The 24,447-nt window shown below is 42.3% G+C and overlaps 1 protein-coding gene across 5 annotated transcripts in view; it reads left to right on the forward strand.

Annotated features, from left to right (window-relative positions):
* DCLK1 (doublecortin like kinase 1) overlaps positions 1–24,447 on the forward strand; it is a 198,734-nt gene that overhangs the window by 114,262 nt on the left and 60,025 nt on the right. For 4 of the 5 annotated variants that reach the window (XM_083736602.1, XM_083736599.1, XM_083736600.1 and 1 more), the window contains exons 5-6: positions 4,416–4,532; positions 12,262–12,356. In XM_083736602.1, the coding sequence (XP_083592728.1) occupies positions 4,416–4,532; positions 12,262–12,356 (212 nt within the window). Of the gene's footprint in view, positions 1–4,415; positions 4,533–10,982; positions 11,391–12,261; positions 12,357–24,447 lie in introns of those variants that run through there. The other variant, XM_083736601.1, reaches the window with a different exon arrangement.

Consider the following 24,447-nt stretch of genomic DNA (forward strand, 5'->3'; position numbering starts at 1 on the left):
CTGTTTTGCAGCCTGATTCATTTGTTTTTTATTTCAAGCGGTTGGATCAATAGACTGATTATTATTTAGCATCTGTATTATTTCAAGTTTTTCTGTAAGTCCTTTGTATTTTAAATTTCGCTAGCATGTAATTAAATCTTGCTCTTCAAGTACTATGAAACTTCCTGTCCCCTTCAGTCTAAACTTTGCTCAACTATTGTTGCTCCAATCCGGAGCAGAAGGGTGTTCTACTCATTCCCCTATTCCTGACCACTGTGCACCTTATCAGAGTGTGAGGGTGGAGACTTCCTTCTCTCTTCAATTTGTCTATATGCATCGTTGTCAGCAATGCTGCTGGGGCAGGTGGGCAGTAGACTGGAAACTGTGATTTATTGAAAAAAGATGGTTCAGGAGAAGAGGAGGGGACCCTGCATCCTTTTAACGTATTTTATGTGTGAGGGCCAACTGATTGGTTGGTGACTGCAGGAAGTTAAGGTTAGAGTTTCTTTTCCTCTGGTACAACTGCTATCTGAAGTATTGCTTGAGGTTCAGATTCCCAAACAGACCACCTGACAACACTGCTTATAATTCCCCACAATAATAACTGTACTTACTATGCAGTCTCAAGAAATTGGATCTAAGCATATATCTTATTTAATGTTTATCCAGTCTTGACCTTGATTGTCTGCTACCACTTTCATGCCCAACATTGCTTGGGAGCTCAAGGAAATCAGTGCAGCTTTGAAAGGGTCAGTCCACCACCTTCATCAAAAAAATTGCCACTGTATCTAAATAAACGTAGATGAAAACCCGTTCCTTGATTTCAGGAGCCATCATGCAAAAATTGGTCATGATATCCAAATGCACATGGTGTTCAAATGCATAGTGAACAGACAAACAACTATCAAAAATATATAGTAAATAATGTTAAGAATTCTACTCAATATTGATCCAGAGCAGAACTCCAACATATAGTTTGCAGAGTAAAAGACTTAGCACATTGCAGGATTCCCCCCAAAATAGGCCAGAGGCAATTGTATTTCTTCCAGCAGAGTTTACTACTGTTACTGAAGGTAAATGAACATAATGGTCACAAATTGGCACTGCCCATAAGAAATCCAGTTGTAGCTGACTTAACCTAAACTTACAATAACTTATAATAAGACTAAAACCTGAACACTAAGTATACTTTGTATACACCACACCAGAAGGAAAGAAAGACAGAAAGTGAAACTCAGGCTCCTTCTGGCCTGTTATTATAGTCAGCATGAGCTTAAGGGAAAAAGATAACAGAACCAGTCCAAACCAGCTGTTCAGCTTCTCTGAAGGAATAACCCAAATATCAGGAACCTCCTGCCTGTTTTCTAGGCAGAATAGAAACTTAATTTGTGGGCTGGAAACTTCCAGCTTGCACTAGCTTACATGACACAAAGAAGCTTCCAGAACCCTCTTGAATAAATTAGAATAGGAAAGATCTCTGCACATCAGAGCAATACTTTCTTCACCAAAAAAATGCAAACTGACAGATAACTGGTCAGAAAGTTAAAAAAGGGAAGTCAGCTTTCCAAACACTTTTTGGAGCTGTTCAGCTATAGTTTGCTTGATTTCTGTGACTCATAGTGTTTATTTGTCCAATATGCAATTGTGTGTTTTTCTAGTTTTTGGCCACAGATAGCTTTGCTACTAATATAACATGCTAATTGAAATATATTCACAACTGCAGAAACCTACTTCTTTCCATCCACCTTATTAACAGTATCTCAAACAGAGGAATGTTAGGACCCTTCTACAAGCAAAGTTATGCCTTTCAAACAGAACTACTTATCCTTTTTGCAGATGCATCAAGTATGCACTGGAGTGATGCACCATCTGCTCATAATTTTATAGGTAATTTTGTTTAACAAGCCACTTAGCAAAACAAAGGCATTCTGGAGCCTTTGAGATCTAGCTACCACATGCGTGGTGTCAAAGTACACACCACAGGAGCAGAGAAGAGTTCGCCTCTGGTAGGTGAGACAGGAAGCCACACAATTATTTTAGGTCAGCATCTGTTTATTATCTAGATTCTAGAACACAGGCCTGGGTGTCCTAATCAGTAGGGAATTTAGTGCTTCTGATACATAAAAGGAACTCCATTTCGCCATGAGCTGAGGTGCAACTTAAATAAAGTTTTGCACAATCAAGTCATAATACAGTTGCCTTCAATTGCGGACAGGAATAAAGCTCTATCTTGGTCTGATCATGATCGTTGTGTGCTGATTTATCTAGGTGAAGAGTATATGAGTATCACAAATGGACAAAGCAGACTGGAAAATAAAGGAGCTCTTTAGCTGCTTTAATTACTTATAGGCAGTCTTCTAGTCTCCTCATGAGTAATATAGCATAGGTACTAAATTGGACAGTGTTCTCGAAGCTACCAACATGAGTCTGACCAAACTGCGGGAGGCAGTGGAAGACAGGAGTGCCTGGCGTGCTCTGGTCCTTGGGGTCACGAAGAGTCGGACATGACTAAATGACTAAACAACAACAACTAAATTGCGGGGGGGGGAGGGTTATGATTGTTGATGGATGATGGACCCTGAGGTGAAGGAATCCGTGGTGTGATGGAGACAGGGCTTCATACCACAGCCCATTTTTAAGGGGTTCCTACCCATGTTGGACTGAGCAATGGCTGGCACTCTTTCAGTCAGTCAGAGCACAGGTTACAGATAAAGCGGTCCTTGATTCAGCACCAGGAGTGGATAGCTTTGATGGTTTTCTCACCCAGGAGGTGTCCTGATCAAAGCAGAGAATGCTGGTCAGTTGGAGATGATAAGTCATAGCAGCAACCTTCAGAGGTTAAGCTGGAGATGCCCTCCAAGATGAAGTTGAGCTTTCAAAAATTGAACTTGTGAAACTTCAGCCAGAGTGCCTAGTAAGCCCAGACCGGTAGATCCTCCACTGAAGGCTAGCATACATATATATTTCCATATCATCATCATCATCATCATCATCATCAGTAGTATATTAAAACCCACCCTTCAAACCTAAGGTTCCCTTGGCAGTACACAACGTTTAATTTAAATACCATCTTGCCAAATACCCACATTTCTTTTTCTTCTTGCTATTTTACCTGATTTGTCTGCTGATTTATTTTTAATTTTCATCATGACTGCAATATGTTGGCCTTAATGGACACTTCATTTCTCAAATTCTCAGTCCAAGAGCCATTTTCAGGCATAACACAGAGCTGTGTATGCATACGTAAATTCTAACCTGAACATCTTAGTCTCGCGTGGGATGGCAGTTTCATAGACACATCTATTTTACTGATTTCTCTTAGGAAGAACTAGAGTGATAAATTCTGTGTGCTTTGCTGTAAGCTGCAGTTCACCAGAGAATTATGTAAGGGCAGCAAACCTGTTTCACTTTTCTTCAAGCCACTCATGACTGATTTGCAGATAGGAACCTGCATCATCTTATGTGGCCTAAACACTTTCTCAAAAATCAGAACTGACTGCTGGGAATTGTAGCTCTCTGAGTGGAAGAGGGGTCTCCTAACAAGTCTCAGCACCTTTAACAAACCACAGTTCCATGAATTCTTTGGGGGAATCCATGACTGTTTAAAGTGGCATCATAGGGAAATGATTTTCTTCATGAGCATAAATCACTCCATGAATGAGCAAAGCCAACAGGTGTAGTGTCAGCCGATCAAGTTGTTATGGTAATGGCCCAGTGCCGACTATATAAGTGATGAAGGCATGTCAGCTCATCTGTCTGGGGTCTTGTGCTGTGTGTGTCGGGGTCAGTCTTGTGAAGTGAGTGAGTCTGTCTGTGATCCATCTTGAATTGCCGGAACAACAGAGATATTTTGTAATTGCATGTTTATATCTGCAAAAGTCTACAAGTTGGATGTAACAATATCAGGAACTGTTTTATTGAGCCTTATCTTCTGCAGCAGAAGATAAGGCCCTTTTGGACCTTAAGCTGCCTCTGTGTAGTGACTGGAACTGGGGACAACTTCCACTGCATGGGTATCTCACCTCAGATTCCCAACATTATCTAGGTATGACAGACATTTAGTATCATCTACTGACACAAGATTACAATGCAGAGTGTTGGCAATGGGGGAGTATATTTTAAAAGCAAGCTGCACCATGATATGATGCACAAGTGGTCATTGTTTAACATGGGTAGCCATCATGTTGCCCTCCAGTAGTTGCTGGACTACAACTCCTATCAGACCCAGCCAATATGGCCAGCGTTCAGGAATGAAGGGAGTTGGAGTCCATGAACATGTGGAGGTCACCCTGTTGTTGATTCTTGATTTAACAGTTAATTATCCACTGGAGGCTAGGATACTTGTGTATATTTCTTTATGAAGGAATTTAAAGGCAAATAAGCATGCACATTCTGTCCACAATTTGCTAATTGAATGGTGTTTCTTTGTCTTTCAGAATGTCGGGTAGTGAAATCCACTTCCTATACCAAAATAGCTTCAACACCACGTAGGAGCACTACCAAGAGTCCTGGTCCGTCTAGACGCAGCAAATCTCCAGCATCCACCAGCTCAGGTAAAGGAATCTATGTAACTTTACATAAATACACTATTGAAGGCAAACTTTCAAGGGCCTGCTTAGCATAGTTGCTCCAGGCTTCATAAACTGTGGTTCATAAAGCTGGGAATTGGCAGTGCTCCTTCTCACCTTGAACACCGCTTCATTTCTGGGTTGTATTAAACCACAGTTTCTTGTTACATCTGAAGTGGGGAACTCAGATTTAACTGATATTAAAAACTGGAATAATGTAACTTAAAATATCAGAATCAGCCTGTTAAGGATTTCATATCAGTGTTCATTTATATGTACTTTTTATTCAGTTGTAATAAATTATTTTGGTTATGTAGGTTTTACTTCTGAATTGTTTTTATGTTGGTTGTTTGTATTTAACTGCATTTAACTAGAGTTCCCTGGTTTGGACGTAACTGAGAACTCAGGCTTAATGCAAGACAAAAAGGAAGTACTTGGTCCTGCTGCCCATTGCTGGCTATGTAGGCCATAAAACATCACTCAAACCAGGCCAGTGTCTCTATTTTTGTTAACATATGACTGGTTTTGGTGTGGGAAGGTAATTTCCTTGCATATTCAGAATATTACATAGTATAATATATTTTTGTTGTTGCTGTATGGACTGTCATTTCTGTTGTTGATTTCTGGGCTTGTTACAATTATTGTTGTTTACCTGTCAGTTTTATGCACTGACAGGATGCTGGACTAAATGGGCCACTAGCATGATCCAAAAAGCTTTTCTTATGTTCTTATAAATTTGATTATTGGCCATGCCAGTCTTAAAACTGTGTGTAACCATGAAAACAGAAATGAACAAAATATACATCTTCATAGAACTGGCACTCCTCACATTTAAGTTGTGATTATTCTTTTAAAAGCATACATTTATTTTCATGCCATCCTAAAACACATTTCTCAAAACACGGGTCTAGAAAAAAACCTCTGTTTTCCCTGTTTTCTCCTTATACACTGCTTGTGTTTGTATATAGGTTGGGACAGTGAGTTAACAGTGCACCATTGCCTTAAGATCAACTTCCCATTCAGACTCTTCCCTTAGCCTAGTATAAGTCTTCCTGCAGGTGGGGCACCATTGCCATTCTAAGAGAACAAGGGAGAAGTTCATGGTCAGCTCCGGCACCTATTTTTCTTTTTTAAAAAACGGCAGAGCCAAAAAGGTAGAGCCAAATTCATTAGTCAAGGTTCAATAGGCTGCAGTTCCTTGGGAAGCTGAGCGATTTACTTGACTACAGTTTTGTTGCCAAATGGTCTACAAATCACAAAGCTTTCCACACCTTCCTTGTATATTTGAATAGGCTGGGATGTAGTCCCCTGATACTTGATACAATACTTGTAGCTGTCCTAGAGATGTCAAGATTAATTTTCACCACTGCTGTTTTTGGACATTTTCACGTCAGTCAAAACTGAACCATGTCAAAATTTATACTGTGTCTTGAGGACATAATTAATTGGGTGATATATAAATACCATAAATAAACGGTGTACTCTGCTCTCCCTCCTGGCTCTGGACTAGAGACCATTTTTAATAATATAAAGAGGGAAGGGATATATGAAATAAATTCTGTGCAAAGCAACTGCTTTGTGTGATAGCTCCATGGTAAGACCAGCACCAAATGGATTTATTTTTAAATGGTATCCTGCATTGAAGACAGGAGTGCCTGGCGTGCCCTGGTCCATGGGGTCACGAAGAGTCGGACACGACTAAACGACTAAACAACAACATCCTACATTGTCTTAAAAGTAATAACTGTGAAATATTTATTACAGTATATAACAACATATAGCCATTAGTTTATATGATTGCAAGATGCGAGTTGTCATGGAATACCTTGAACTGATCACAATAGTTTTCATATTTTTAATGTGGGTGGATGATTAAATTTAAATATGGCTAAATTTAAATATGGCTAAGTGTATAGCTTTGACCAAACTGTGGGAGGCAGTGGAAGACAGGAGTGCCTGGCGTGCTCTGGTCCATGGGGTCACGAAGAGTCGGACATGACTAAACAACTAAACAACAACAAGTGTATAGCATAGATTTTAAACAGGGCTATAAAACTATTATTAGTTTGTTCAGTTGATTTCCTTCTGCTGCAGTGGATTGGCTGATCTGTAAAACAGAATCTCCAGCTGTTTCTCCTGATAGTGGTTTGTTTCCACCAGTTTCCACATTCTGTCCTTGATCCCACAAAAAATCATCATGGCCAAGTCCCAGTGAAACCAATGACATAAACTAATCAATCCCGGTGCTTTTAATTGAATTTTGTCATGAGCTGTACCTGGACCCATATATTTTTTGCACTATGGTATTGTGCCTTTGCTAGTGAAGGGATTACCCCTCATTGAGTGGGATAAAGTTAAATAAAGTACAATTTTGTTTCCAGTTGTGCCTCAGCTTTAATTTATACCCAGAACTGGGAATAAGTTGCTTCAGGAACCCTAACATCAAGAATCCTCACTGCAGATTCATGGTATATGCTACCGCTCATAAAGATTCCCTGAATTCACATCTGATTTATACAGGGAATGATCAAGGCTGTATCTCCTCAGCATCAGTCATGTTGCCCACTCCCATCTCTACTGAGGGAGTTTGTCAGATGCCTGTCCCCCAAGAAGAGACCGTTATTCAGTGGAAGAATGCATGCTTTGCAGTTCTAGGCATTATCACCACCACCATCTCTTTTGCCCTTTAACTATCTGTGGCCTTTTAGAAGTGGCCAGGATGTTTTTAATGTATTCCCTATCCCCTTGGTTTAAAAGGGGCGCAGGTGGCGCTGTGGGTAAAACCTCAGTGCCTAGGACTTGCCGATCGTATGGTCGGCGGTTCGAATCCCTGCGGCGGGGTGAGCTCCCGTCGTTTGGTCCCAGCTCCTGCCCACCTAGCAGTTCGAAGCACCCCTAAGTGCAAGTAGATAAATAGGGACCGCTTACCAGCGGGAAGGTAAATGGCGTTCCGTGTGCTGCTCTGGTGCTGGTTTGCCGGAGCAGCTTCGTCACGCTGGCCACGTGACCCGGAAGTGTCTTCAGACGGCGCTGGCTCACGGCCTCTAGAGCGAGATGAGCATGCAACCCTAGAGTCGGACATGACTGGCCCGTATGGGCAGGGGTACCTTTACCTTTTTATCCCCTTGGTTTAAATGTACCTGTGCGGGTTTTGTTTGGTTAGTTTGTTGAAAGTCACTCTGGGTTAAAAGTGACAACAAATTTAATAAACAATAATATCCAGTTAAAAGGGTGACTTAGCAGGTGATGGTGAACACCTTTTCTAAGACTTCTGAGGGCAACTCCCAGTGACAGTAAACAATACTGCATTAGATGGGTATTTAGTCTGATCTGCGGCAGAGGAAGCTTCCTGGCTGAGTCAGACCAGTGTGTCCATCGAGCTCATCATACATTCTCTACTTTGTACCAACCCCTGGCTATGGAGACATCTCAGGTTTCCCAATGTTTATATGGATCTGAGCCCAGATATTGGCTTTCTAAAATCAGGGGCACTTTACGGTTGGGGACCATTCAAACATTCATCCTCCACCATCACCTGTATTCTGAGATGATACATTCCCATAACCTAGTGGTGGACCTTGGGGGGTCTCAGATTTCAATGGCACCCTGTGCAATGCCAAAGTTCAGAGCGCCCGCCCCACTTCTCACGCTCCATTCTAAATCATAGTTGCGGCATCTCTTGTGGTGCCCCCGAGGCTCAGAGCACAGTATGACCAAACCCTTCACACACCCTTAAATCTGCCTATGCATAACCTGTCTGCCATGTTACAAAATCTGAATGTCTAGATTGGTCCTGATCAGCTCAGAACATAGGCTTAGCTGTGAGCTACACAAGCTGTCTTGTGGGTCTTTTGCTGTAACATCACACACAAAACAAAACATGTTGCAGAATACTCTTGGCATACATAGTTAGGTACAAGGATGTCATCTGTGTCATTTAAGGTAATGGTTGTTGTGCAAAATAAAAAAAAATCCTTCCAGTAGCACCTTAGAGACCAACTAAATTTGTTCTTGGTATGAGCTTTTGTGTGCATGCACACTTCTTCAGATACACTGAAATAGAAGTCACCAGACCCTTACATACAGTGAGAGGGTGGGGAGGGGTATTACTCAGAAGGATGGTGGGAATGGGTGATTGGCTGATAGGTGTGGTAAACACTTGTTGTGCACTTCGCTTTCATTATTATACTTTAAAAAGAAATTTTTTTTAATTATTATTATTATTATTTTGCTTAAACACATTTCACTTTATTCCCCTTAGCACCTTGGCCCCCACCTTTTGTCTCTATTGTGTCTGGCAACCCATTTTAGTAAATAAGCAACAGCAACTGAACAGGCATGTTTTAGCAGAAGTACAAAATGTTCTCCCCTCTAACTAGCAGTTGTTAAAAAGCAATATAATTTTAGTACAATGTGCTGCCGCTGCTTTTTTCTAAGAAAACTGGCAGATTATCCTAGGAAATAAATATGTGCTTTTAAATATGTATTGTTGGGCCCTGCTGTGAAGGTTGAGGTGTCACTGTTTTAGAGCCATAGTTTCCAACTTAGTGTGTTGTGACATAAATGTTTACAACTTTAAATTAAAACCCTACAATACAAGGAAATTTAGTAAGCAGACTGTCATGTTCCTACATCCTCCATTTAAGTTGCTCTTTGGTCTGAAAATGTCAGAGACCCAGAATGAGCATAAATCAATACAAAGGATTTTATTTTGGCTTTAAGTATTTACTGTCATCCTTGGTGAGTAAGACTTCAACATAACTGGTAAGGCAAGCAAGAAGGCTTTGTCTCCTGGCTAGTAACTACCTATCCCAAATAACTACACTGAGGTCAGTGTATGATAGAGAAGTATGTGGCCTCAGGTGCACCCCCAAGGCAGCCTTCATATCGTGCCATGCTGGCTTGGATTGTTGGGAGTTGTAGTCCATAACATCTAGGGACACCAGGCTGGGGAAAATGTACTACCAACAAATTCAGTTCCAACAAATGCCACTTTCTCTACACTTCTCTTTGCCTGCAGTTTGGAAACTGGAGTGGCAATCAGTATCTGACAGTGGAGGAGTCGACGGGGTGTTTCGCCTGAAGGCTGACCATTGCTGATGCCTGTTTCCAACACACACACACACACACACACACACACACACACTCTCACACAGCTTTTAATCCAAGTGGAATATCTGTGAAGGAACCTGAACGCAAAAACATTGTCAGAATGCAAAATCTGTGTGCATTTTGCACCTACAAACTACTATGGAACTACAAGGTTCTGTAGGGTGCAGTGCTAAAATACTTCTTGAAAAAGACATGTACTAGTTCTTAGTTGTCTCAGAGCACCACTGAGAGTGTTGGCATTACCTAATAAATATGGCTTTCCTTAGCATACAGGTCCTTGAAAACTGGAGATGAGGGATTGGTCTCTGTGCTGGTTTTCCTGATGGAATGATAACCATAAAACTCATTTTCCAATACCTCTTTCCATTGGTTTTTAGTAAAGTGGTGATATCAGGCTGAGTGAGAAAGGAGGGGAATCCACCATATAATCCGTAGTATACTACATGGGTACCTTTAGTTCACCTAGCCCCAAACTGTTATTTGGTGGCACTCTCTGGGCACTAAAATGTTTCCCAGTCTTGCTACCTGAGAATATTTGAAATTGGAGACGATGGAGAAAGAACCTGTATGAATTGGTCTTATTCTGCACCCTGGGTGGCATGATACTGTAATTGTCTTCAAAGGCATATTGTAGTCTCATTCAGGATCCTCAAAGGAGTGTTAGAGGTTTTCTATGTGCAACATGTATGTGTGGCACCAGATGAACTTAAAGAAAGAGAAATTATGTACAAGCCCAGGGTGTCTATAATCTTGGTAGTAATGTTTTGCTGGCTGGAATGCTTCTATCTTTCATCCTTTACTAGACTAGCCTGCCTCTTAAAAATCCACGTGTAGGTGTACTCCTCCACTCCATTTAATACCACTGATGAATGAGTGCTGATTCACAATCCTTTGTCCTTGGCATCCATTCACTCAAAATCCTGTTTTCATGCTTGTGAAAAACAAGAGACTTCCCAAAGCACAGGTTAAACCTTTCCTCATCATTCTAGCTGACATTGTCTGATAACTACATGCCTTTCCCACACCACAGCCAATGCATGGGAAGAAATAGGCTTTCAAGGATGAGCGCTAACATATAGCAGAATTTGTAACCATTAGTTACCATGCCAATCCCTTTTCTTGTCTCAGCTGAAGAAAGAATGTATCGCGCACTAGCATCTCGGGACCGGTGTTTATCACTCTGAATATATGGCAGATGGGGGCGGGAACGCCTTCTCCACCCCACAAACCTCTAAAAATCCAGTTTTCTCTGATGGGTTTAGCAGTTGCGAGACTGCCAGTCAGCTGTGGCTTTACAAGAGTTATTGTCATTGTGATTTTCGCATGAGTCATTTAGTATATTGCCCCCAAAGGTACCTCATTATGATTCAGTGTGCAGCATGTAAGATGGTTAAGGCTTTGGGGCTTCGCCGATCAGAGTGGGGGCTGCAGTTGCTCAGCATTCTGAAGTCGCGGCATTGTGCTTCATTGACACCTTTGATGTAGCCCCTAAGACAGCACCTGCACCTCCCACTGCTGCTCAGAAGACGTCAGCCTTACGCAGAAAAGGCTTCGGCTTATGAATCCTGCATCTCATTCAGCTCTCGCTGTGAGCAGCTTTGGCTATCCTTAACTAATCCCAGCGCTTCCCATTTCTGCTGCTGCTTGGGTGTAGTACAAAGGGAAACGTTTTCCTGCTTGGCATTATCTGATTAAACACTAAGTCTGTGTCCATGTTAGAACTCATAGAAGGTAAGTTAAATGCCTTATTACTATCCTGACATGTAAATATTAATACAAGGTGGAGAGTTCGGATGCCTGGTAGTTGCCGCTACCCACCCCCTTTCCTGTTGCTGATGAATATGGATTGTAACCTAGCAGTGGTATGTCTGAGGAGACATTTTATTCCGTAGCATTTCTCTTTCTATCTATGTGATTTTTCACTACATTGTTGGCATCCTTTGCTTAGGTGCTCTGTGCTGTGCCTTCTGTCTCTGCCAGGTTTTTGCTCTTTGTTTTACAGCAGATTTTATGGAAATAGAAAAGGCTACTCGTAACAAGTGTTTCCACCATTTAAAAGAGCCATTCATATTTAGAGGAGAGTAACTGAGGTGTATTGGGCAACATTGTTAGAAATGGCAGAACCCATAATGCTTGGGTCAAAGGTGCTATGTAGACACTTCTGCAAGGTAGTGACCTATCAGTACCAACACTGTTTTGATATTGTCTATAATATAGCAGGGATCTTAAATTTCTAATAGATTAAGAAACATATATAAAGCAAGGAATGGAAGAGATTTTATGCAGGCAGCAGCAGGGTGGGGAAAGCATATGGCTCTGCATCTTTTTGCATGAACAAGCACTCCATAGTTGAGTACAATAATTTTAATTTCATCGGTGTTGAGGCCACACAATGAATACCAATTGGTTGATCACTCGTCTAAGCACAATGTAAGGCAGGCTAGTATTGAATCATAATGTGGAGTGTGCTTGCTTGAGAGCTACTTTATTTAATGCTTATAATATAAGAAATAAGTGGTTAATATGAATCATGTTTGTTGCACGTTGCATAGTTGTTTGCTCCAACGATGCTCATATCTAATCTATTTGTTTGTCCTTCTAGTTAATGGAACTCCTGGTAGCCAGCTTTCTACTCCCCGCTCTGGGAAGTCTCCAAGCCCTTCTCCCACCAGCCCAGGAAGCCTGCGGAAACAGAGGGTAAGGAAACTTGTGGTTATTAAGAGTGTCCAAGAGAATACCTTGATACTAAATAGCTTAATCTGTTGCAGTGGTTTTCAAACTTTATTCATTTAGGGATCTGCTGAGAAATCCCTTGGGATAGGGAATTCCCCACCCCAACCCAATGCTTTGCTTGGCCTTCTGCTCTGCCCTATTTCCATATCCCATCCTCTGGAAAATTTCATTAATTGTCTCAGGACCTGATGTACTTGCTCATTTTGGAGCCTCCCATTTGTTCCCATTAATACTGTTCCCCCACCCTGCACCGATAAGCAGAAACAATTGTGTGCATTGAAACACTGGGTGCAATATTTTTGAGCATATGCTCTCATATATATGAATGTTTGCCTAGAACTCTGAGATACAGATAGGTGGCCGTGTTGGTCTGCCATAGTCAAAACAAAAAAAAAATCCTTCCAGTAGCACCTTAAAGACCAACTAAGTTAGTTCTTGGTATGAGCTTTCGTGTGCATGCACACTTCTTCAGATATCTGAAGAAGTTTGCATGCACACGAAAGCTCATACCAAGAACTAACTTAGTTGGTCTTTAAGGTGCTACTGGAAGGAATTTTTTTGTTAGAACTCTGAGAGTATTGTTTCAATTTGTACAATTGTTCATGTGCATAGCATAACAGTAAGAAAAAACAGTATTGTGGGGAAAATGGAAGGAACTGAAAGCTGGGGCAAGAGCTGTACATGTGTGGTTGTCTTTACAAGGTCTAGAAATCTAATCCAATGTAATCGCAGATAACTAATGCATTGGTATAACAAACACACCCAAGACCTGGAACCTTAGAGAGAAAATTGGGGAGGTGAAATTTTGTAAGCATCCCAGGAACCCCTGCAGGTAGATCACAGATCCATGGGACATTGCAGAAAAACATGTTTCTGCAGTGTTCTGGCCAAATCTGATGGGCCTCTCTGCTGTCCCACGTGAACTGAATTCAACCTGGAAAACACCCAACAGTTTCTTGTAGCTGAATTTTGCAGGGTAATGAAGGATAATCTGTCTTTTGGGCGTTTGGCAGTCCATTACTCCTCCCCTGATAAGCTTAGAAGAAACTCCAGGGCTCTGGGATGACTGTTTGAAAACCACTGTTCTTACAGGTGTAGCATGCCTGGTCAAAATAGCTTGTCTACAGTTCTTGTTTAGAAGCTGTTGTATAAACTGGAACAACAGTTGAACTGAAACAACTGCCCTTCTTGGCATTTGTGAAAGAGCTCTCTCTAAGGAAATGTACTCCTTTTGTGATGTTACACTTTTAATGATATATTGCAAAGCGTTTCTCTGTTGAAAGAATAATGCCCTTTCCACCCTTCATTCAAAACAATGAACTCTATGGTGCAAAAAGAGACAAAATTATGTCCCCCTCAAGCCAAGAGTAGTGAAGAATAATGAAAGAACAATTTATCAATGCACAAAAAGTATTCGAAAAAATACACCTGCACACTCTGGTTGCATTTGCACAACACACTAAACAATGGTTTAGCACACCATGCCTGAAATGGAACAAGGCCAAGTGAGCTCTCCCCTTCCCTCACTTCCTTTCATCTGGTCAGGAGGAAAATTGGCAGCATCTCCCTTAAACTTGGTCTGTCTTTGCATACAAGGGTGATATTCAGTGCTTGTTCTGCTCAGAGTAGATCCATTGATGTTCCTGGACACAACTAACTTGGGTTCATTAATTTCAAGGCATCTACTCTAAATAGGACTAAGCTGAATACTATCCTAAATCACTGATTCTTCTCAGATTCAAAATTAGCCATCCTCAAACCACAGGTTATGAAGCTGGCTTGTTTAACTTAACCATATGGAGTATAAACCACAATCTAACTTTCATACTCAATGAGAAGCCGAGTTCAAGAGAAACAGAAAGTTATTACTGTCAGAGCCAGTGGTTCCCAGTTGGGGGTCCGCTGAACGCACCCAGAGTGTCTGTGGCCTCATCCCTTGCCTGCCCCAACTAATTTTTTTGTCATTTTTGCATGGTAATAAACACAAATTTATGGTCTTTCTTGTTTTTACTATACCTAAAATCCTTTGCTTATTAGGGGCTACCCCACATTTTTTTCAAAAAATTGCTTTGCAGAGGTAACTACCATAGAGTTATCAAAAATTTCAAAAGTAGGTGGTCGGTGGCTTGGCTTTTGAAAAATAGGGGGTCCTCAGCAATTAGCTAATTGGGAACCACTGGTCATAGCCTTTATCCTGGTCACAAAGAAGAGGGAGACCATTTGAGCCCATGGCTTGCTTTTACTCATTCCCGTGTTCATCATGAGAACATCACCATTATTAGACTTTAGAAAAATCTATCGAGTCTCCTATGTCAATGTGCATAAACCAATAAACATTCTGAAATCATTGTAGCAGTTATTTTCATGCTTGTAACATATTAGTACAAAACACCTTTGATTATATTGATTATTATAGGGCAGGTCAAAGTTGTGGGCATCTCAACGATTGACGCTAACTAGTTGGAAGAGGTATCTCCTTTACTTCTCTGAAACCTAAAAAAAGTCTTCCTTAAGACAGCACACTCATGTCTCTCATTTCTGTTTACTAATATGGTTAGGCCCATCATTTCTCTGTGTTTTGGCTGAACTAATTTAATAATCCAGGGCATGGTCTTGAAGGCACATGATGTAGAAATCTTGCCAAAGCTAAGTAGGATTGGGTCTGGTCAATATCTAGATGGGACATCACTTGGCAATGCTGTGTGGGTCACCTTGAGCTCCCTAGACAAAAAGGTGAGAAATAAATATAATAAATAGCTTAGCTTACAGGTTGGTTGTGAGAGAATGATATAGCTATGATTAGCAACTACTGGAGAAGGCATTGGGGTTTAATCAGGCACCTGTTGAGGCCTGTTCATCAGTAGGGGACCTCAGTTCCAGTCCTTGGAACCTCCTGAACGTGTTCCTTGTCTGTCTTCTTGCTGCCTACTTATTTATCAATGTTGAACAAATACACTGGGGGAGGAATAAGGAGCAGCAGCAGGATATATCTTGTTTTTTCCCTCTGGGAAGTGATGTGAATTGGGCCAGGAGAAGAAGCAAATGAATGGAAGTGGTAGCTGTGGTAAGGATAAAGAAAATGGGCACCCTCAGATTTAAAAAAGCCCCATTATGATACCAGCACTCAACTACAGTATAGACTAGAGCAGGGGTCAGCAAACTTTTTCAGCAGGGGGCCGGTCCACTGTCCCTCAGACCTTTTGGAGGGACGGACTATATTGGTGGGGATGAAGAAATTCCTATGCCCCACAAATAACCCAGAGGTGCATTTTAAATAAAAGCACACATTCTACTCATGTAAAAACACCAGGCAGGCCCCCAAAATAACCCAGAGGTGCATTTTAAATAAAAGGACACATTCTACTCATGTAAAAACATGCTGATTCCTGGACCGTCTGCAGGCCAGATTTAGAAGGCGATTGGGCTGGATCTGGCCCCCGGGCTTTAATTTGCCTACCCATGGACTAGAGGCAAGTGGGATCATAGAATCATAGAACTGTAGAGTTGGAAAGGGACCCAGAGGGTCATCCAGTCCAACCCCTTGCCATAGGAGCCAAATCTTAGGGGCCATGGGTCTGGGCCTGCACAAAGTTGATGAGCATTCCCATTCAAATGGTGTGGGCGCACTGTGTCTTGTGATTGATTATGTGGGGCAGGGCTTACCTGGGCCCCACAATATTTTATTCAAGTTGACACCCCTGCCCTTTGCAATGCAGAATGTGTTAATTTTAACTATTGTTTAGGGAACACGGTTTCATGTTGGTTTGCTTCCCTAACAATAGTTAAGTCTAACCACAACTTGTCCACAATCAAACTTAATGCTAAACTGGTTGATTAAAAACCAGTTTAAGGACAGGCAAAAGGCAGTACGCAGCACATAGTTAAAGAATGGTATTTTTCACCCCAAGAGGTAGTAATGGCCACCAACTTGGATAGATTTGAAGTAGGGTAACATAGATTCATAGAGGATAATTCATGGAGGCTACTAGTCATAATGGCTATATCACCTTGAGTATCAAAGGCAATATGCCTCTGAATTAGCAACTGCCAGGAATCACAAAAGTGATGTGCTGTTGATCTCATGTCCTGCATGTAGACCTCCAAAAGGAGAACAGAATGTGAGAACAGAATGCTAGGCTAGATAAACTTTTGGTTGGATCCAGTAAGCCGCCTCTTATGTTCTTATCTCCACCTCATTGGGATGCCAAGAGGAGGAGAGGAGTGGAGCTGATGTCTGTGGCTGATTCACACATCACTAAGCCATTACATCTGAATGAGGCCATAATCTTATAGACTTCAATGTTTGCAATCGTAGTTTGTGGCTTTTCAGTCAGGGAACTGGCTGCAACTTATCTCCTAGACTCTAGCTTTTGATGAAGTACCTAATAAATTTACCATGATTTTGAGGGGAATGATAGTTAGTATAATAATTATGTTGTTCCTTTTAGACCTGCCTCTTCAACATGTTTATATTTGATGCACTCCTTCCTTCAAAGAAGATGGAAGGTGCTGTCACTCTAAAATTAAAGACAATTACTGATTAATTAGCTATTCGTGAATGTGAGGGGTAAATCTCTTTGCAGTATCTTTGGACCAGCTCATAAATGGAAGCACCCTTTTATCTCTTTCTTCTCTGTACAGTCTGGGGAGCGTAAAGAAACATCAGAGTGAATCAGAGAGAATGAATCAGAATGAGTTCAATACAGTACCATTATAAAAGCAGAAATGACTTCAACTAACTTTTTGTTCTTTCCCCCATCTGCTCACATAAACATTTTGTGATAGTGTGGCTTTTTTTTAACCGCCTTCCTTAAATTTGAACTGGCCTTTTTGGCTTCAGGACATGGATGGTGGAATTCTTTGATACATTTGGCGGCTGGGCAGATAGGTGGAGGTAAATCTGAAACTTCTTGTCATAAACATTTGTCCTTTCTATCTCCCTTTCTATATTCCTTTCAGTCCCAAAGAGCATGATCTCGTAGTCCTCATTCAATACTGAAACTAAACCCTAAGTATGAGTAGCTGAACTTAACACAAAGTTATACACTTTTAAACTTTTCTTTCTTCACGCCTTCTGCCGCCACCCTTTTGTGTTGAATTTTAGGTGGCATGGTCTTCAGAGCAGGATCTTGTCTTTTTGTTCTTACTTTGTAAAGCACTTTCATCATTAATGGCATAATTATTGTTAGAATGTATAAAGCCTGCTTATATCCTCACAGATCTATAGTTCTTTTCACTCTTTGTGGTGGAAATGAGGTGCCGGTAGTTATATATTGACAAAAATGTCATGGGTGCAAATAGAAAATGGCTGCCATGGGCAGCAAAAAAAAGAAAAAAAAAAGAAGAAGAAAAAAAAAGAGGTGACCAGTGAGTACCATCCATAACCAAAACAAATGCACCTACATCCCCACACTGGTTTTATTCCTATAAATGATATCCATGTCTGATTGGCCTAAGGAAAGGATAACTAGTTAAATTTTAGAGAACTCTCTCTTTTCCTATGAACTTCCAGAAGGGCTGCTTGATATAATTCAGGCACATTGATTTGCCCTTTTATTGCATGAGACTCTCAGCCTAATTTCACGTGAGCGGCAAGGAGGGGGAAATGGGAAAAGGTGGTATCAGAAAGAGTGACAGAAAAGTGGGTGCCTGCCAACTTTTGGCTCTGGCCCTGTCCAGAGCTAGCTGACTACACCTGGGGGAATGTGGTCCTTGACAGAATAAAGTATCCCCACCCTGTTTTACTGGATGGATCTCTTTTATTGATGTGACCTCCAGGCACCTAATAAAATGCTGTTAACAATAGAGATCTTTAGATAAGTGCACATCAATGTTGCACCTATTTTAAACCATTTAATGTAGGCAATAGTACCAGAGCAGATACAAACTTGGCACACATTTCTATCTCTCTTCAAATGACAATTCAGTGTGCATAAATATAATTTAAGGAGATCGCTCCCAGTGCATCTGATCTCTGGTGTCCAAACATTGATCCTGAACAGAGCTTGTGTTTATGCAGGTTGTATATATGTCAGCTCTGTTCAGAAGGCATGATCAGTGTGAAGGACTGGGGCTTGTAAGTGCAATTCCACTCTCCCTGCTGCCCACTGATGTTATACTGTTGTCATCTGAACACAGCTTTTGTTTTTCTGATGAAGCACTGGGTGTGGTAGTATTGGATTGGGCCCTTGGTACTTTGTGTGTGTGGCTAATATGAATGTATTGTAACAATGAATAAAATACAACTCAATGTATGAGGCATTAGCAACAATTTGAAATTATTTTTTAAAGATTTGTAATATTCCATTGTCAGTATACTTGCCTTCCATTCTTTTTTCATTCTGTTTCATTCTGTCATCCTTTATTAAGCATTACAGTAAAATTCTTTAGGCATGAGATTTGCTCTAGAAGAGTGCAGGGCAATAAAAACACCAGTGTCAGTGAAGTTAACTCTTCATTCAAGAAACCAAAACAGTTCAGGCCTAGTGATCACAGCAGTTCTTCCCAGTATGCCTTGTCCCAATGAGGCAGTTGCAAGGACTGAAGGTCCTTGCCTCCCCACAGGTCTCTAAGGCTCCTCCCCAGGGTCCTTCCCCAGCAGCCTAATCATTGCTCTTCATTTCTCTGTGTGTTTAGGGAGACTGGGGGGAGGGGAACAGGTCGCAGCAGGAGGGGGAGGCTCCCCGGTTTCTTCAACAGCCTGCCTCATCATTGCCTCCTGCCTCTGTCCCAGCCTCTTCCTGCTCACTAAGCCCTGTTGCCTTTTTAGCTTCCTCCTCCCTGTCTGCTCCTGAGCATCTCCCTCTGACCACTCATCATCGTCCAACCACCAATGCCCTGGCTCTGAGCCTTCTTGCCCTGGGGGTTCCCCAGCTAGCGCCTCCCACCACTCCTCTGCATCTAGCCAGTCCAAGATAGCAGGTAGAGCATGTGTACAGACAGGCCTAGGTTTCAGGAAGTGCTTGCTGGTAAATGAAGTTTGCAGTGATTTGTGGGTGAGGCACTTGACATCGTGGGGTCACATGACCTCATCACCATGGCAGCAAGCCACAGCAGTTCAGCTTCTTCCTGTACTACAAGGTAACATGAGAAGCTCATGTGGTGGCTTCTTGGTGCTGATGTCTGGAAGAGCTGTGGTGAGGACAACTCCTTCTGCTTGGTCTGGGCTTGCATTATGTTAATTCAGTGAATCAGGAAGGAGATGGCTCCAGCACAACTAGATTTAAGAACCTATTCTAAGTATATTATGAACTGGTGGTTGGACCAGCTTCAAGAGGGATCTGGGGCCTATATATAGCTTGGATGTCCATGAATTCCTCCAATTTAAGATGACCCTGAGTACAGATGGAGTGCAGATAACAATGGAGTACTGTAACTGTGTTGTGCAGCCTCCATTATCATCTCCTCTGTTGTTGTCTAAATTCCACTCCAAATAAATTAAGTTTACTTGCACCTGCTGTGTAGAGAAACAATCCCTTCCAGATAAGTTATTTGTGTGGTATCAACTTATGGCACAGAAGTTAAATAGTTTGAAGTGTGGGGCAGTGCAACAGGGTGCCAAGTTATTAATTAAGATAAATTTAAAGGTAAAGGGACCCCTGACCATTAGGTCCAGTCATGGCCAACTCTGGGGTTACACCGCTCATCTTGCTTTATTGGCCGAGGGAGCCGGCATACAGCTTCCGGGTCATGTGGCCAGCATGACTAAGCTGCTTCTGGCAAAACCAGAGCAGCACACGGAAACGCTGTATACCTTCCCACCAGAGTGGTACCTATTTATCTACTTGCACTTTGACATGCTTTCGAACTGCTAGGTTGACAGGAGCAGGGACCGAGCAACTGGCACTCATCCCGTCACGGGGATTCGAACCACCAACCTTCTGATCGGCAAGTCCTAGGCTCTGTGGTTTAATCCACAGCGCCACCCGCATCCCTAAGACAAATTTATAGACGGCTTAATCGGGGGAAATGCTGAGTGGGACGCAGGTGGCACTATGGGATGCGGGTGGCGCTGTGGGTTAAACCACAGAGCCTAGGACTTGCTCTCCGATAAGTTGCTGTGTGAGCATGAGCATTAGATGTTCCCACACTATAACATAAAGTTCTCTGAGCGGCTTACATTCAATAATAAATATATAAAGTTAGGCTCACAAAGCCAAACAGCAGAAAGGCTGAGGAAGTTAAAAAAGAGATTCCTGAGGAAAATTTTCAGCTGTTACACCAAAATATTTCCCCTCTCCAGTATTTGTTGCCGGAACAATCAAAACGATATAAGTCTTTGGGACATAGGGAAGAATATGATAAGATGACAAGATTACAGGACTTGTCCACAACCCCCTGGGATTTATTACCTTAGCTCTTTCCTCTGGTTGTCTAAAGCTTTCTTCATGTTGATGTCATGAGGCAGCGCCTTCAGCTTATTTCATGATTTGGCCTTTTATTCTCTGTTATCTTGTATGGAGTTTCTTTTGTCCTCTATTTCCCCTTCCCATATCTGCTTCTTTAATCGCCTGTGGCAGTTTGCAGTAGAATTTTATGGATGATAGTTTTAAAACATTGTCTGGAGAGTTGGTGCAGGCTAAAAAAATTAAGATATCAAATGATAAAAGGGTGTGAGAGGAAAATAGGAAAGAAAGTGAAAGAAGATAAGCACAGACCTTTTCCTTGGTAAGTTGTTAGTCATTCCTTTATATATCTCCCAGGGATAGCCAATGTGGTGCTCTCTCAGAGGCAGAAGGGGGGCAGAAGGACCATGGCCCTGGGCACACAGTTTTGAGGGGGCACAGCAAGGTGCCCCCAACAAGCTCCCTTATTTGGGCCAGAGCTGCAGGGAGGTACACTGTGCTCAGCCCAGACTTTCGGGGCTGGGGTGGCGGCAGCTCCTTCTCTTCCTGGCCATTGAAGGGACGCCCATAGGCGCCGACTCCATGGGGCCTGAGGGGGCCCGAGCCCCCTCAAAAATTCGTTTGGGGGGGCTCTGCCCCCCCAATAATTTAAGAAAATTATTACCGTAAATTTCGCTTTATAACACGCAGATTTTTTCTCCTAAAAAGTAAGGGGAAATGTCTGTGCGTGTTATTGAGCGAATGTGTGGTCCCTGGAGCTGACTCGCCAGAGCGCAGGGGCAAAAATAGGCAAAAATCAGGCAAAAATCAGATCGGGCGGTTGGGCGGAGGGAAGGCGGAAGCTGCTGCTTTCCTGCATTCTGCCTCAGGGTCTTACTGCCCACCCGCTTCTGTTGCTGCGTTTGCTCAAACTCAACAAAGAGCAGGGAATCCCCTGCCCTCCTGGCAAGCAGAGGGTTAAGGAAAGGATCAAGTCCTTCCTTCTAATTCTTTCCTAGTCACACTGCGTGCAGGCTCCAGCCCACCACCTCCTCCTCTCCGTGCTCTAGGGACTCGCAGGCAGCCGAAAAACAGGTGGGAGAGAGAGAGAGGGCTGGCTTGGGGGGGGACTTTTGCCTTCCTTTTCTCCCCCCCACCCCGTTAAACTCCTCCCCTGCATTCTTAGCCAGCTGCTTCTCCGCACACCCCTCTTGTGCTTCTTGTCCCTTCTGTGTTTTTCCTTCCCTCCCCATTTAAAACGTGGTGACAAAGCACGGATCCACATGGATCCTCAGGATTTTTGCATTGGGTCACCCCAAATTCACCATCAGATCACATTACATGTCCATGGCTACAGTCTGTACCAAAAAAATCACGCACCCACTGTTGCCTGGGGCTGCAATGGTGCAAAAACGTGGTTACAAAGCACGGATCCACAGGATCTTTGCACTGGGTCACCCCAAATTCACCATCAGATAACATAGCATGTCCATGGCTACAGCCTGAACCAAAAAAATCACGCACCCACTGTGGCCTGGGGCCACAATGGTGCAAAAACGTGGTTACAAAGCACAGATCCACATGGATCCTCAGGATTTTTGCATTGGGTCACCCCAAATTCACCATCAGATCACATAGCATGTTCATGGCTACATCTTGCACCAAAAAAATCACGCACCCACTGTTGCCTAGGGTCACAGTGGTGCAAAAACGTGGTTACAAAGCACGGATCCACATGGATCCTCAGGATTTTTGCATTGGGTCACCCCCAATTCACCATCAGATCACATAGCATGTCCATGGCTACATCTTGCACCAAAAAAATCACGCACCCACTGTTGCCTAGGGTCACAGTGGTGCAAAAACGTGGTTACAGAGCACGGATCCACATGAATCCTCAGGATCTTTGCATTGGGTCACCCCAAATTCACTGTCAGATATTAAAAATCTTTATAAAATAGAGAATTAAATACATACAGAATGTTAATTTTTCAGTTTTGAAATATTAGTACTAGTTTAGTACTGTATTTCTATATTACTATAGTACTGTATTAGTTATTTTCAAATACTTAAATATTTTTAGGGTGTAAGACCCAATTAAAGCCCGTTATTTACATACAGTATTACAGTATTTACATACAGTATTAGGCATACTGTATTAACTTTATTAACTGTATTAAAGCATTAACTTTGAGATATTATATTTATTTAATGAACCCTCAAAGTAAGCTTGAATGAGCTATTTCACTTATTAATCAAAGTGCTATTACTGTGCGACAGCAATATTTTATGTTTTATTCTTTTAATGATAGTTTAGGATTTATTTAAATATCATTTCAGTCTTTTCAGAGCTATATATTCACTGCTCTGTAATAGTCTATAAGCATAATTGTTACTGTAAATTAAATTAGCTTTTTACGAAAATACTGTGCGTGTTTATGTTTTGTTTCTTTTTTCAAAGCCAAAAAGTGTTTCAGGCTTGTCGAGTTTCCCGGAGTGTGGAGTTATAGAGAGTCGAGTTTTCGGGGTCCTAATGTTGATCATATGACTCTAAAATACTTTTAAAAAACTTTAAAACTCACTAATTTTAATCTAAAATTTAGAAAACTTCCCGGGGCAGGACCCCGGTATGGGCCCCCCCAATATTTTTTATAAGTCGGCGCCCCTGGGGACGCCCACATGCCAGCCAAGTTGAAGGGGGAGGGGGAGGGTGTAACACACACTATGGAATTGTGGAAGCCACTTGCTTGGCATTGGCCCAGCACCAATTCCGGACCTGGAGGCGGAAGCTGCGGAGAGGAGGAGCTGCAGTAACAACATTACCGTGCCTCTCCTCCCCTGGGCTCTGGTGCATGAGTGATCTGCAGAGGCAGCTTCCTCGGTGATGGACCAGCCCTGCCAGGCTGCCCAGTCTACCAGGGCAGCACAAAACTTGCCCCATCCTGGGCACCAGCAAACTGTGTTATGCCACTGTGCTCTCCAGTTGTTGTTGAACTCCAAATCCCATCAACCCCAGACACCATTGCTAGTAGGCAGGATTGATGGGAATTACAGCCCAGCAACATATTGGCTACCCCTGTATATAACCTCATCGATGGAGTCAGAATCAGTTTTATACCATTTTATATTTGTTGCTCCTTGTGATAATTCCATGTGTGCTTGTTTATTGTAAGACTGGCAATGTCCCCTAACAGGCCACCAGTGGAAACAGGATGTTTGACTTGGTGAGCCCTTGGTCTAAGGGAGTCTTTTCCAACCTGGTGTTGTTGGGCTGCAACTCCCATCGTTCTGGCTGGGGCTGTTGTCCAACAACTGGAGGACACCAGGTTGGCGAGAGTTGGTCTAAGGCTTCCTCATGTCTCCTTCTACAGTATTGTACCTGTTGCATTAAGTTTTCTCTCATCCTTTTCCTGTGGAGTCTTCCTTTGTGCCCATTCCCATGCCACTGGCGCATTGCCTTTTATCACACTCTAGTGTTATTCAATCTACAATGTTGCATGGGAGGCATGACAAGTCATATTAACACTGTATTATCTCCATCTCCACTAAACAAACGCCTCCATGTAATTCACCTTGAAACAAAGCTGCTATCATTCTATCCCTTTCTTCTTCCTGAACATCCTCTCTTTATTTTTCTGTACTGTATATCTGTGAGACATGTGTTGTGCTGTGTAGATTGAACGAGGCCATCTATTATACTCCCACATCTCTGGCATTTGTAGATTATTTGA

The sequence above is a fragment of the Podarcis gaigeae genome (genome assembly GCF_964106915.1).
Source record: "Podarcis gaigeae genome assembly, chromosome: 4".
Classification (NCBI taxonomy): Eukaryota; Metazoa; Chordata; class Lepidosauria; order Squamata; family Lacertidae; genus Podarcis; species Podarcis gaigeae.